Consider the following 13,631-nt stretch of genomic DNA (forward strand, 5'->3'; position numbering starts at 1 on the left):
GACTACGCAGCAGAGGCGGCGAACGAATCAGCAGAGCCGGGATCAGCAGATTTCTCAAGCCATGGCAATACTGACCGTCCTTCCAACTGCTTTAGCGTTGGCCCGCCAACTTTCACGGACTGACGAGGACCTCGCCTCTGCACTTATCCTGGCTGGCAAGAATGAACCTGCCTGTACCGATAATGGGCGTCAGTTGCAAAAGTCCAGAGTGATTTCTTCAGGGCCAACTACATGGCACACAGCTCCAGTCGGCCCCGAGCGTCCAGACACAACAACCCTAGGCAAGGGGCAGTCTACACAACACGAATTGCCCCATACCGATCCCGCATCTAGCACCATCGAAAGCATTCCAAATCCGCCAATCCCTGGTGAACCAGCTCCATCGATTAACGCCCTTTTTGCGGAGGTCAATGCTTTTGCGAAGAGTCATGGTTTTGGTATTATTAAGGCCAATGGCGTAGTACGACCTGGACATCGAAGTCGATGCGTCTTCCAATGTGATCGATATGGAGCTCCACGGCCCGGAAGGGGTGCTGGCATTCGGAAACGAAAATCTCGGAAGTCTGGATGTCAATGGAAGATTATTGCCGAGACCTTGCCTGAGAACGGTTTCTACTGGACTCTGCGGCAATTCCCAAATACGGAGCACCACGAACACAACCACGAGCCCAGCGCCGATGCTGCCGCCCACCCAGTTCATCGGCGACTAACCAGTCCTGTTAAGGCGATTGTGCAATCCTCCAGTCGACGGATTGGGATCCGTGCACGAGACATTGGGGGCATTGTCCGAGATCATTTCCCAGACTCAGTTTACACTCCGACAGATATCTACAATGCCAGAGCTCGGATCAGCAGAGAGAATCTGGGTGGCTATGGCTCTACGGCTGCACTGATCAAGCTCTTTGACGATAAGGAGATCCCTTACATTGCCGAGTGGGCAGATGATGAACCCGACCGCCTGATAGGGTTGGTTTGGACCTTTCCTTACTGTGTCCGCATGTGGAGGCGTTTTTCCGAAGTCGTCAGTTTCGACAACACGTACAACACGAACCGTTTTAAGTTGCCACTTTTCCAAGTTACGGGACAAACATGCTTGGGCACTGTCTTTAACGCCGCATTTGGGTTAATCGACAATGAGAGGCTTGAAGGGTTCCAATTCCTCGCAAGTGGTGTCCGCAAGCTCCTTGACCAGTACAGCATACGGGCGCCGGACGTTATTATTACCGACTTTGACAAGCAAATGAAACAGGCACTTGAGGTTGAATTCCCAGAAGCCCAGCAGCAGATATGTATCCACCATATCAACTCCAATGTAATGCTGCAGTCAAAACGGAGATGGATCTATACCACGAGGGACATTAGTACGGGGGAAGAGAGCAGTTCAGATGAGCCTGATGCAAGCCTCAACCAGCACGATCGGCAGGCTGTACGGGCCTCTGAAAGACCAGAGGAGCTAGTCGCTCAAGACAATTCGCCTGAACCCATAGCCCATGATTACCACGGTGTCCTTGTTCTGTGGAGGCAGGTGGTGTTTGCCGAGACTGAAGAAGATCATGAGAAGGCGTGGAAACGTCTATGCTCGGAATTTGGTGACCAACGAGCGATCCTCGCGTACTTGTATAGTACGTATCTGCCTGTGAGGGAGCAGTGGGCCCGCTGCTTCATCAGGAAGTACCGTAACTTCGGCATACGAGTGACCTCTGGCACGGAAGCCAGCAACAACAATGTCAAAAGCTATCTGCTGAATGGAATGAGCCATTTGTATCGGCTTGTCGAAGCGATTCAGGGTATGCTAGAAGACCAGGAAAGGGAGTTTCGCCAAGCTTGCGCCCAGGACGAGGTGTTAACGGCGCGAGAGCACGTAGGGCGCGGCTCGGAGTATCTAGGCGAGCTGCCTCAGACGGTATCTCAAAAGGCACTTTCGTTCATTACTCGGGAGCGCCGCAAGGCGTTGAAAGGCATCCGAAGCCCTAAGAATCCGTGGCCGAATGCTATAGGGCCGTGTGACGGTACTTGCACTGTGTCCATCGAGCTAGGCGTCCCCTGCTATCATGCCATTTACCGGAAGCTCATCAACGCAACGCGGCTAACCAAGTGGGATGTCCATCCTCGATGGCATCTACGAGAGCCGCTGAGCGATGACGTATATCGTCGAATCTTGGACCCGAAGGTCGCTACCAGCCTTCGGGGGCGACCTAGAAACAAACCCCAGCCTGTACCAGCGAGAATGGCAGTTCAGGACGGCAATCAGGCTGGGCGCAGTCAGGTTTCCACCGCTCAGCCTCTAAACAATCGGCCAAACCGTCAATCATGTGCAAGCCGACATAAGACGGCTCTGGACAGCGTGGCGCGCGAAGCCACCCAGACACAAAAGAGCCAGCCAAACCGTATAAGGTCAGTATCAATAGGGTCAGGGAAGACAACGGGGGGTCGGGCAAGTGGGCGGAGGATTCAACCAAGTGTACGAAGGCGGCGATCTCAATGGGAGGTATCAAGTGATGAGACAAGGCTTCCTGTCCAAATAAGGTCGGCGGCAGTTGGAATTGCCGTAAGGGCTCCGAGCAAATGTAGCAAATGTCATGGGTTTGGCCATAGGAAGAACTCCAAGGCATGTCCCATGAAGTACTCGGGATCAGCGTCTCAATCGGAAAGCAAAGGCCAGGAGCGATGTATTGTAGTCAAATTGTAAAGCAGCAGGAGAAGGAAATATAAAAGGGAAAAAAAAAAAAAGAAGTTCGAATCGACTTGGGCCAGACAGAGTGGATTTTGGTGATCCGTACAGCGAAGTTGCGAAGCTGCGACAACTTGACCAAATTGTGACGATGTGGTCAAATTGGCCTTTGAGCGCCACCACAAGCTGGTCTACTCAGACATGTTAAAGTGATATGTAGCGAAGCTGGCTTCACCGCCTTGTGTGGATGGCGTGCCAGCTGGCCCAAGTTTTGGCCAATGAGAGGCTCCAAAAATTGTAGCACCCGTAAATTGTAACACGCGTAGTGATCTGTTGTAGCACCCCTATTAATTGCCATATCATAACGCGACAAAATCGGTGTCTTGGCTAGTTTGGTCTCCAGCACGAGCTTATGCCGGTGCTAGCTCACGAGTGCCTTGAGGAACGAAGTTCCGAGAGGTTTTATGCTCCAGCCGGTCCGGCCCTTCATCTTGATCGGTTTCTGATAGGCCCGCCGCCCCGACTATTCTTCCGAAAACGCGTCTTTTGCTGGCGGGCATTGTCACCAGACGAACAAGAGTACGTATATGAGTATGAGTAAAACAACTGGTGTTTGTCAAAACTACAAGACTATACAATACAAAAAAAATGGAAGTGCCAGGCCATTAAGTTGCTATTGTGTGTCAAACTTGCACTCTCGATCAGTACTGAATTCGCGTCTGTATTTAAGTCCAGCCAGGTGCTTGCAATTTGATTGCTCAGAAGACTTGCTTCCCCACACCATCTCCCTCTCTTGCCGCCTTCCTACCTATTCCTCACACGGTTGATCTAACCAGCCTGACGCCTGATCGATAACTTTGTTGCTTAATGATTCAAGTCTTGCCTCCGCCCCGGCCATGCTCTCAGGCACTCTATTGCCTACGAAGTCCCTGTACCGGACTTTCGACAGGAGCATTATTCCGTCCAGTGATGGGCAACGAGACAGCTGAACATACAAGCTGTACGGGTCACACTGGCTCGGAACGCTCTTTCCATCAACAATTGTTGTTCTAGTCCCGCGAAGTTCTAGTGCCACTTGGTCCAAGGTCCTCCCTTGTACCTTGTAGTCTGTACATGCGAATGCCGCCGTGCAGGGCAGTCCCTTTCTGCTCACGTCGGTCACTTGCCACGGCCGACTCCTTTGGGCCCTTATGCTAACGCTCACCGGCGTTAAAAGAATCGTCCCCGGTGGCATGCCGACAAAGTGGAAGCTCTTGGTCGTAATGCCTGATAGCAGGATGCCCGCTGGCGGCCCGAAATGAAGTATAATGTCGGCTGATACCCGGTGCCCCGGATATACTTTGTCCGGAATGACATCTACGGCGGTATAGCCGGCTCCATTAACGAGCTTTAGACCTTGGTGTATGTTTTGGTTAATGACGACGGGCATTCCTGGAACGAACATGGACACTGCCGGTACAGGTATTGCGCTGTCGTCTCCATGGCTTAGTCATCAGGAATGCCTCCTCCTCAGTTGGTTCTTCATCCTTCCACTTATGCGCCGACATGAATATTCGCAACGTCGACTGATGCTTCCTCCAGAACGCTACAGTCGCCTCCATGTTCAAGTTCCACCGGTTCCTGTTTAGTGGAGTCACTACGGTGATACCGGATTCCCAGGGAATACGTCTGTCCTTCCTATAGCACCTGGCGTTCAGAAGGTCAAGGTCTGACTGGTCCTGAGTTCCTGTTCGGATCCTAGTCAGCAGTCTGTGCAGCTGAGGATCTCCAGCGGCTCGAACCTGTTCATTTAGCAGCACAACTGTGGCGAATCTCTTCCACAGGTTGTGAGCCTTGTTGTGCTCGTGTCTTTGTTCTACGCTGAACGACCTCTCCTCATCCCATGAAATTACACCACTAGGTAGCAGGATCGACCTCTCTTGCACAGGGCGAAACTGATGGAAATCCCCACAGAAGAGAATTATGGGTATACCGCCGAAATCATCTGGGGATCCCCGTAGCCGGCAAAGTCGCTCATTCACCATCCAAAGGGTTCGAGCCCCAAGCATACTGACCTCATCGATGACCAGGAGGTGCTTCTCTTGCCATTCCGTGCGAGACGGCCCGTTGATGTATCGGTCCACTACGGTCGAGCAATACACGCCGTCGGCCTCTCCAGCTCGGCCCACGCGAGACATGTCCTTTGAGAAGTTGCATGCAGAATGGATAGTTATTCCGTTGATCCGTGCTGCTGCAGTACCTGACGTCGCCGTTACCAACAGTCGATTCGACATGCTTTTGCTGCGGAACAGCTCCACAAGCGCCTCAATCACCCGCGACTTGCCAGTGCCGCCCTCGCCCCCAATGAATTCGCATAGCTGTGGAATGGTGGTGGCTTCTTTCTGCTGCATGAGATCCAGGTGACGGCATATCAACAGAAAAGCAATCGACTGTCTTCTATTCAGTGTGAATACCTCCGCCAAACGCTTTCCTGCTATGAAGAAAGATGTCGACGGCCCGAACCGAACATCTGCTCTGGCTCGAGCTGCCGTTTTCTCCGGGTTTCCGCCAGTCGCAAGGACGTCATCGTCTCTAAAACCACCTACTACACCCTCCACGTGGGTTTCATGCCTAGCTATACTCTGTATCCCTTGAATCATCTTTTCTATTTCACGGGATGCGGCTGCCTGTTGAGACTTGATGGCCCTTAGCTGGCTCTGCACTGGGATGCTGCACTGCTTCAACACCATGTTATCAAGGCCAGTACAGCTTCTGTGATTTACTTCTAATATCACCCTAGAATTTAACTCATCGGATGACGAAAGCGCGGCTTGCTGAAAATTGCAAAGCTGTTGCAAGATTGACGACAGCTCTTCTGATCCGGACGTGATCTGTTTCGTGCCAATCGCGCTTCGGACGACGTCGATGAGCCGATTTGCGTCGCCGATGCCGCCGGATCGATACGACCGCGGGCTCTTGCCATCACCATCACCATCGTCGTCATTTTCGTCTATATTGGCGGTCATATCATCATCTTCCGCCGCAAGGTCGCCCTCACCAGATGAAGCAGCCCACTGTCTCGCATCACGCTTTGCATCTTCCGCTGATCGTCGCAGCAGCTGGATATTCTCTACCCAATGAGAAATCCTCCGCGACAGGCCCGCTCTGTACTTGGCCCAAATAGCATTTATATCTCCTGATACTTCATGCAAGAACTGCTCCCATGGCACAAACATACCGAGGTGCTGCACAGCCGCCCTCTGGAAACACGTCCCATTCTCCTCGCTAAGAAAGTCCATACTTAGATAGCCGTCGATGCAAACCCGTGCATGCTTCCCCGGTTGTCGCAGTGTCTGCGTCCATATGGGCGAGAAAGCCCAGCTGCCATCGAACGGCACCTCACTTGTGGTGCCACCACTTTTGCCTGCTCGTTTGATCTGGACCAGCGACATGTAGTCATACAGGCACAGTCCCCGCAGTAAATTTCCCCGATAAGGATATGCCTGAATCAAGGAAACTTTCTGGCCATTCTCTTCCACTAGGATGTTCTCCTCGCTTGCATCGCGGCTAGTCCCCATACTACTGTATTCTCTTAAGTGGCGCCATCGTTGAAATACATGCCAATACAGTAACGACACGTTAAGAAATGTCCAAGCACTATTGCTTGAGAACTCTGTCGGAAACCCAAGCAAGCTCGCGACCACTTCAACTTGTGACAATGCCCGCTCCGTGAAGACGCGATTTGCAACCCTCATAAGGAACTGCCGCGTTTTATTCCGTTTCCCCACTCCCGCTGCGCAATCACTAGTGTTGGTCTGCTCCTGCGTCTCGCTGTCCCTACTATCAAGGACGTGCACCAATTCCGCGGCTGCAATAACTCTCTTCCAGACCGGATCCTCGACCTTGGTTGTATAGTTGGTCAGGTAATACACCAAGGCTAATGTTTTGCTCTGCGTCGCTATGAACGAGATATCGTGGTTATGCCGTAGGCCTACAGCTATCGCCTTGTTCCATCGGTTCACCATACTATGGCTCCTTCGAACCTGCAACACGCCGTCTGGTGTGAACGCCGTCTTCTCAACTAGTTTCCAGGGAGCTTTAAACCTGCAGAGATCGCGTGTGCGATTTATCTTTTTGAGGGAATATTTTACGCAAGTTGGACTGTGGGTATGGATCTGTGTAGCACCGGCGCAAAAATTAGCCTCTTCGTCGAACATCTCAGCGAAGCGCCGGCCGTCTTGCAAAACGGACGATATATCCGCTTGTACCGACCTCTCCGCGACAACTCCACAATATGCCTCTTGATCGAGATCCTGGCGTGCAAAGCATATCCGCAGCATTTACCTCGTTAAAATAGGGATCATACTATGAAACAGGGCAATACCTACCTCGGAGAACACGCTGTCAACGTACTGAGTGATACTTTCGCGATACACTGCGTGCTCAGGTTTCGTCACGTCCATCATTATTTTATGGAGATTCAAATTCCCTGCCAACCAAAGCAGTCCATGCACATGAAGCGCGCCTCGCTCATTTGTTTCTACAGCTGCAAAATAGTGACTAATTCTCCCAAAAACCGACTCTAGCCCGACATTAACATAGTGTTTAAAAAAAAGGGAGATTTCTCGATGGAAGAATATGGCTGAGCTAACCGGATCCGAAATTGCCAGCCTCGTCCGCTTATAAGCCATATCCAGGCTTGCTACGAACTCCTCGGCCTCCTTAGAATCACGCAACCTGTGCGCGGCCAGGCGTAGCTTCACCGGATTGGTAATGTCGTTTGGGTTAAGAGTGATCCAAACTGCTGGTATACCTTGATATATAACCGAGGACTTGATCTTCCGCCGCATACTTAACCGGCATTCTCGGGACATTAGTTGCCGGAAACCATAAAGTGAGAGGCTTTTAAGCAGCTCTTTCACGCCTTCGTCAACTGTGTAACCGACTCTCTCCAGATCTGTCTTAGCCGCCTGCAGTCTCTCGGTTGTCAGAGACCGGACGAGACGTTCGATCTTGGGGAAGCTCTTTCTGGTTACGCTTAACATGCTCACTCTGCGATTCCTCGATTTTACCCCTAGATTGAAGACGAGGAACGAAAAGATGTGGTGGGTTGCAAACCGCCCTCCGTGACGTTGCAGCACAATCCGCGCCCAAGTCTGGAGACTCATATTTCGTGATGACACAAGATTTGCCGCTGCTGCCTCCGCCACAACACCATCTTCAACATCCAAACCCAGTCCTTCTTTCTGTGAAACTGTCTCTTCGAGCATGCGAGGACCGCCGACACCGAATGGCATCAATGTCGGAAAAGTCTTTGCAAAAAACCAAACATCAAAGGAGTCAGCAAACTCATCACCGCGGGAAACATGAATATAAGGCTCCTGCAGCTCTGTTCTCCCTATTTCGGTGGACCCTTTTAAGCAACTGCTGCTCACTCCCTTGTGGGTTGTGTGATTGCCAACAGCTTCTACCGCGAACCGTAATTTCTCTTCCTCGGCAACGTTTGGGGGTATATCAAGGGCAAACATGCCAGATGAGCTCACCTCATTTATTTGACTAGGAACGTTGCTAACCTGGGCTTCGTCCCTGTCTAATTGAGTATCCTCGTCCTCCGTTTCGGTCATTTCAGGCGAGTCCTTGGCTACCGGTTGCCCTCTTGTCAGCGTGACTAGCATATCTTCAATATCCGTCGACTTAGTTTGATCAAGACCACGCTCCACTGGTGGAACAACATGCGCTGTGCGTGCCTTTTCCAATGCAGATGGTTCATTTCGTTCCATGCGCTCGTAGACTTGAGCAGGTACACCGTGCAGCGGAGCCCCCCAACTCTCCATCTCCACCACATCGATCCTAATATCTGCATAGTGCGGGTTGTTTTTCTTGAGCCACGCCAAGGCCCTCTCAACATGACGTCGCCGCACTGATAAGAGGCCTGCCAAATCACTCGGCCTTGGCTTGATCGCGCCATGCCATGAAACATGCACGTCGTCCATAACCTTCAAAAGAGGATGTGGAAGAACCTTCACAACAAGCTCCTGCACATTGTTCGGAAACACCGTGATATGGCCCTTGATATGTCTTGGGTAGTTCAGCGTCTGCCGTTTGCCATCAGGGATCGAGTATCTGGTGATAAAGCCATAGCAGGAGTTGAGCGCTATAAGCTTCTCCTCAACCGGTGTTAGACCTTTGAGCTCGTCGGGAAACAAATGCTCACACCCCAAGCGGCTGTGTAGCTGGGCAGCTGCCGTCAAACCGCTCTTTCTAAAATGGCCAACACAATCCTTGCAACCTGAGATCGCTTTCTCGACAGGGAAGCACAACCGACACTCATACGGTGACCAAGCTCGACTTGCTTTTGGCCATGCTGTCCACGCTGACCAAGATATTTCGCCCATTCCGTCCGGACTACACTTACGGTAGCAAAGCATACAGGTTTGTATTGGTAATGTGTCCCTATCATGGAACGCCTCATAAAACCTTTGAACTGTAGATACCTTCTGCTCAAGACTCACCGGCTTACACCACTCACCGCTCTCAGATAATCGCAGCTTCTCGTCAAAGTCTGCTTCCTGCAAAGAGAGTGCATTAGCCAAATATTCCTCAGCACTCTTAGCTAACCCTTCTCTCGCGGTTTCCACTCGACGACGTTTAGCTGCCCGGTAATACCTCTCGGGTTCGTTTCTCTTCCGCCGCTTTTGTCGCGGTGTAATGTTATGTCTTGGACATTCATGAGGCTCTTGATTCTCTCCGTTACTACCAGAAGTCATTTTACCGGCAGTTACCTCGCCTCCCTTCGGCAACAGAGCTTGCCCCATCGTGGTCGCACCGCGTAGCTCCGTGGGAATCGCCGCTTTCGCTGCTTCGTCGTTCCTCAAAGACCTGATTCTTTCTAACATTCGCTTCAGTCCTCTATGATTTAGTCCGCTAATACCGGAATTGACAATATCTCTAACCCGCTCTGAGAAATTGTCATCGGTTCGGCCACGATCATGGACCCCTTGGGAGTCGTCCTGCATAACCTCTCCAGCAACTAGCAATCCAGATGTTGTCTGGCCGCAAGCTTCACCTTCTACTTGGCTCAAGCATACGGGTGTTGGGCCACTAGCATCCGACCGGGCTGCATTCCTTGGTCTGTCCGGCCGAAGTTTCGGGCTTCTGTTCGCATTGCTCACCCCAATAAGACACACCTCTCCTCGTTGGTCAACTCGCTCACACATCATACTGGGTGATTGAGCAACGGTATGGGTTTTGTTAGGACCAATATGTCGATTTTGCAACTGTTTTCGCCTTATTTGTTGGAATGCTAGGACTTCTCTCATCAGATCTCGACTGCGCTCGTCCGTTGCATTATTGACATAAGTACGCCCCCCGCGATATTCCTTTCGTTCGGCCTTATCGCGCACAATAGGGTGAGGGCATTTTAATAGGCGTTCTATTTGCCACTGTCACACTTATGTATGCTCCTTTTCGCCACCACACTTGAGTATCGTTACATCCAACTCTACAGTTCCAGCCAAACTAAACCAGCAGACCTCTAATTCCAGATAGACAAATCAAGCACCCCGTAACACGAAGGCTCACCTGGCTGAAATTCTCTCCTCAAACTAGAAACTTCGTGCATCCCCCACAGCCACGAAACTGTACCGCCAAGACTTCTAAAGACAAGGTTTTAACCCTGTTAGTTGGAAGACCTGTTAGAGGATGAACGAGATAGTATGCCAGTTGAGTTTTGTTGTGCCAGCGTTTGCTCGTGCATCTATCAACTGGTGCAGACGACCATGCGTTGCCAGCACATAAATTTGCTTCTTCAACTTGTACGCCATCAATAGCGCCTTAATGTGACCAACACGATCCGCCCACGACAACTCTGCAGATATATCTCTACAAGCATCCTCCCTGTTCAAAACTTCACCGCTTTTTACACTTGCTGTTCTGTGCAAGGCAGAAAGACTGACATATTTCAAGTAATCCTGCTTTTCAGAATAATCTCCTTCTTACAACCCCCCCGTCAGGTCATTTCGCGGTATTTTCAAGATGGCAACTGCAAATTCCCAAGACCCATTACCAGCCCGAAAACCTCTTGACAGCCAAAGAAATATAGGTAGCGACATGTCAATGATGGCCATCGTCCAGACTGGTTGCCCTTCACGGTTCGCATACCCTGACGAGCATCGCATTAAGGGCCTCAATGCAGAAACCATCGCCCGCATCCACCTGCCCACTCCACCATGGCTTATGAATCCAGAATATGCCGTTCTGCAGTCTGACCCAGGACAACCCAATACCAACATCTTTATGAGCCTTAACATCTCTCTGTATAATCAACATGTGGTACCTTCAGATTGGACGGATGAATGGTTTTTCATGACCGGGCGCGCTCACCCATATGCGTTAACTTGGGAATTACTCCAGAATGACGGCTTGGAGACTGACGTCGACACCGTCTCCGAATACACCATCGCGGCCTTCATCGTCCGTGATTTGGGCTACCAGCCGTGAGATTCCTCGTCCGTTTTTTCCGTGATAAGTGTCCCAAGCTCATACAAATCAAAGGATAATTCCTCGCAACCTGTCTTCAATGGATTCGTTCCCCGCTGTGCCTCCCACTGTTAGCTTTACTGGTCCTGTCATAGGCTCCGGACGCAACACGCTGCAGAACGAGGTGGCTGCGACCCTTGGCGACGTGCAACTTCGATGCTGCGCCTTTATTCAACTCTCAACATTTATCACGCCGGGCAATTCTAGCAAGTCTCCATTCAGAGGTTTCTATCCCTTCCAAGTGTTTGTTATCTTCCCCATTCAAGTTAATCCTTGGTCCGCTCTATGCAAAAAAATGATCGAGAAACCTGAATCGCAATTTCATCCCGGCAGCCCTTTTTCCTGTACGGGCAAAATAGCTGGTCTGCTAGATCACACCATCATGAAGCAGCCACCGGAACTTCAGCGTGACTATGTTTTCATCGTCGTACCAGATACCTGGACTTTTCCGGACAAGAACGCGGCTGCCTCTGCATCAACTACTCTCCCTCCTACGACTCCCACCAAGATTGACCATTCTATATCTTCCTCTCTTCTTCAAGCTGCTGAGGAATTCACAACTACCAGAAACCGAACAAAACGAAGTGTAAAAGCCCTTCCGACACCAGACGGATCTCCTTCAACTGCACGGGTATCATCCATTGGTCTCAAGAGGAGGCATCAACCACCATATGGCGAACAACGAGGAGGCAGCTCTCCCAAGCAGCTAAAGATCTTCCATGTTGATATAGACGGTCCAACTCCTGACGCGGAGTCATCTTCCACGGCAAGAAACAACTCCCCCAATTCTCTTGATTCGGCGTGTAGAAACAGCGACAGTCTCCCTGAACCCAACTCAACAAACTCTTCTACATCACCTATCAACTGCACCACCGCTATTCCATCAGAAGCGACTAGTCGCTTATTACGGCATCGCCCGCTGGCAACAAAACCATGACGAGGTCAACATACCCCAGGCTCCTAAAACCTGCTAAGTTTTAGTTACTCTCCTTCTTAGCTTTTGAATAAAAACCTCTGTCTCTTCAAAATATGCCTTATCGTCAGCATCCCAACTCTTCTTCTTGATGCTTTAAGATCCGTAAAAGCCCACATATGATGAGATATTGCTGAATGTTGTATCCACAGCCATAAACCGTAATAAGTACCTGCAGAACTCTATGAGTAGGGGGAATGCAAACAAGAAAACCCGAGGCACTATAACTTGCATCATTGCTAAAATCCTCAAGTCATCAACGAGACGGAACACTGCTCCCGGAATTGGCGCCTGCAAAACAACTCAAATTGACCGTTATAAAATCGTGGAAGCGGGTCATTAAATCTAAATATCTCTTTCTATATTGCCATACTGCTTCCCCGCACTTGGAATGTTCATGCTGGAATATCCTGCTTTCTTTTTTTGGCTGCATTACAACTGTACTGTACCAAAGCGTAGCCATTCATTTTGCATCATCCATCCAGGGATACCCTTGCGATCAACTCGTGCAGGTCCAATAGCTCACGGCGTCTGAAATTCTCAGCAACAGCTCCATGACAAAACTATCATCTTCTGTTCTCCCCAATTTCTCTTGTCTCAAACTTCGTTCCTCAAGGCATTTTTGCGCGAACCGCGACACGGTTCGCCTTCTCCTGTTCAAAATAAGTGGGACATGGCACGAGCAATGTTTCATTGGTTGCTCGGACAAAGCATTACCCGCTGCCGTCCAAACAGACGTGGAGCACACGTGGAGCACCTGATCCATTGAATCACTGGAGTGACGCGACACCATGTCACAACAAGCCCTCACTACCTCGGCCACCTCCATTAATGATATTTCATCGTCGGCTCGATAAAGCTCTTTGGTTTTAATTAGACCAAGAAAATAATATTCCCCTGCCCTTTTCTTGGTTGACATGGACAATACTCTGCAGCAGCCCGACTTTTCCGTTGCTGCCGGAGGCCTGAGGTTGGCAGCGGACAACTTAGAGTTGTGCCAAAATATACCGGGTGTCGACGACGGTCGGCGGCAACTACAAGCGACGGAGCGGTTAATGGTCCGCTTGGACGAAATTCAGCAGGAGCAGCGGCATGCTTTTGCTCGATTCCAGTCCGCACTGGAAGCCCTTACCAGGGAGAACACTGCTAGGTATAGGCTGCAACTGCAACTGCCTCTGCAACTGCCTCTACATCTTCCTTTGCACTCGTACTGATACTTAGTCAGGGATATGAACCGCTACATTGCATTGGAGAACAGCGTGATTGTTGAGGGAACCGGGCAGCTAGAGCCCCTATACAGTCTTTCCACCGGCCGAGTCATAACTGCCTTCCCGAGTCGAGTTGCGGATGTAAATCGTCTGGCTTGTTAGTTGTTGTCAAGTCTTTGTCCCTTGCACAGATACTAACTTATCCTTCCTCCGTAGTACCCGACGTAAACCGCATTTTAACGGAATTGAAACTGGACATGAA

The 13,631-nt window shown here is 50.6% G+C and overlaps 4 protein-coding genes across 4 annotated transcripts; 3 read left to right on the forward strand and 1 right to left on the reverse strand.

The window, feature by feature from the left end:
- Window positions 1-61: 61 nt before the first annotated feature.
- Window positions 62-2,689, forward strand: VFPPC_18532 (mutator-like element; the record flags this gene model as incomplete). Its single annotated transcript, XM_022430126.1, has 1 exon — window positions 62-2,689. One exon carries the CDS (start codon window positions 62-64, stop codon window positions 2,687-2,689), a length of 2,628 nt encoding a protein of 875 aa, XP_022284877.1.
- A 790-nt stretch (window positions 2,690-3,479) lies between these two features.
- Window positions 3,480-9,870, reverse strand: VFPPC_18533 (ATP-dependent DNA helicase PIF1; the record flags this gene model as incomplete). Its single annotated transcript, XM_022430127.1, has 3 exons — window positions 3,480-4,066; window positions 4,131-6,963; window positions 7,039-9,870. The coding sequence occupies 3 exons, from the start codon at window positions 9,868-9,870 to the stop codon at window positions 3,480-3,482; spliced, it is 6,252 nt and encodes a 2,083-aa protein (XP_022284878.1).
- Window positions 9,871-10,684: 814 nt separating this feature from the next.
- On the forward strand, window positions 10,685-12,125 carry VFPPC_12426 (hypothetical protein; the record flags this gene model as incomplete). Its single annotated transcript, XM_018290312.1, has 2 exons — window positions 10,685-11,145; window positions 11,204-12,125. The coding sequence occupies 2 exons, from the start codon at window positions 10,685-10,687 to the stop codon at window positions 12,123-12,125; spliced, it is 1,383 nt and encodes a 460-aa protein (XP_018136122.1).
- A 953-nt stretch (window positions 12,126-13,078) lies between these two features.
- VFPPC_18534 (hypothetical protein) lies at window positions 13,079-13,597 on the forward strand (the record flags this gene model as incomplete). The annotated part of the gene is made up of 3 exons (XM_022430128.1): window positions 13,079-13,317; window positions 13,387-13,522; window positions 13,586-13,597. The coding sequence occupies 3 exons, from the start codon at window positions 13,079-13,081 to the stop codon at window positions 13,595-13,597; spliced, it is 387 nt and encodes a 128-aa protein (XP_022284879.1).
- Window positions 13,598-13,631: the final 34 nt, after the last annotated feature.

This window comes from Pochonia chlamydosporia (genome assembly GCF_001653235.2).
Source record: "Pochonia chlamydosporia 170 chromosome Unknown PCv3seq00021, whole genome shotgun sequence".
NCBI classification, from domain to species: Eukaryota; Fungi; Ascomycota; class Sordariomycetes; order Hypocreales; family Clavicipitaceae; genus Pochonia; species Pochonia chlamydosporia.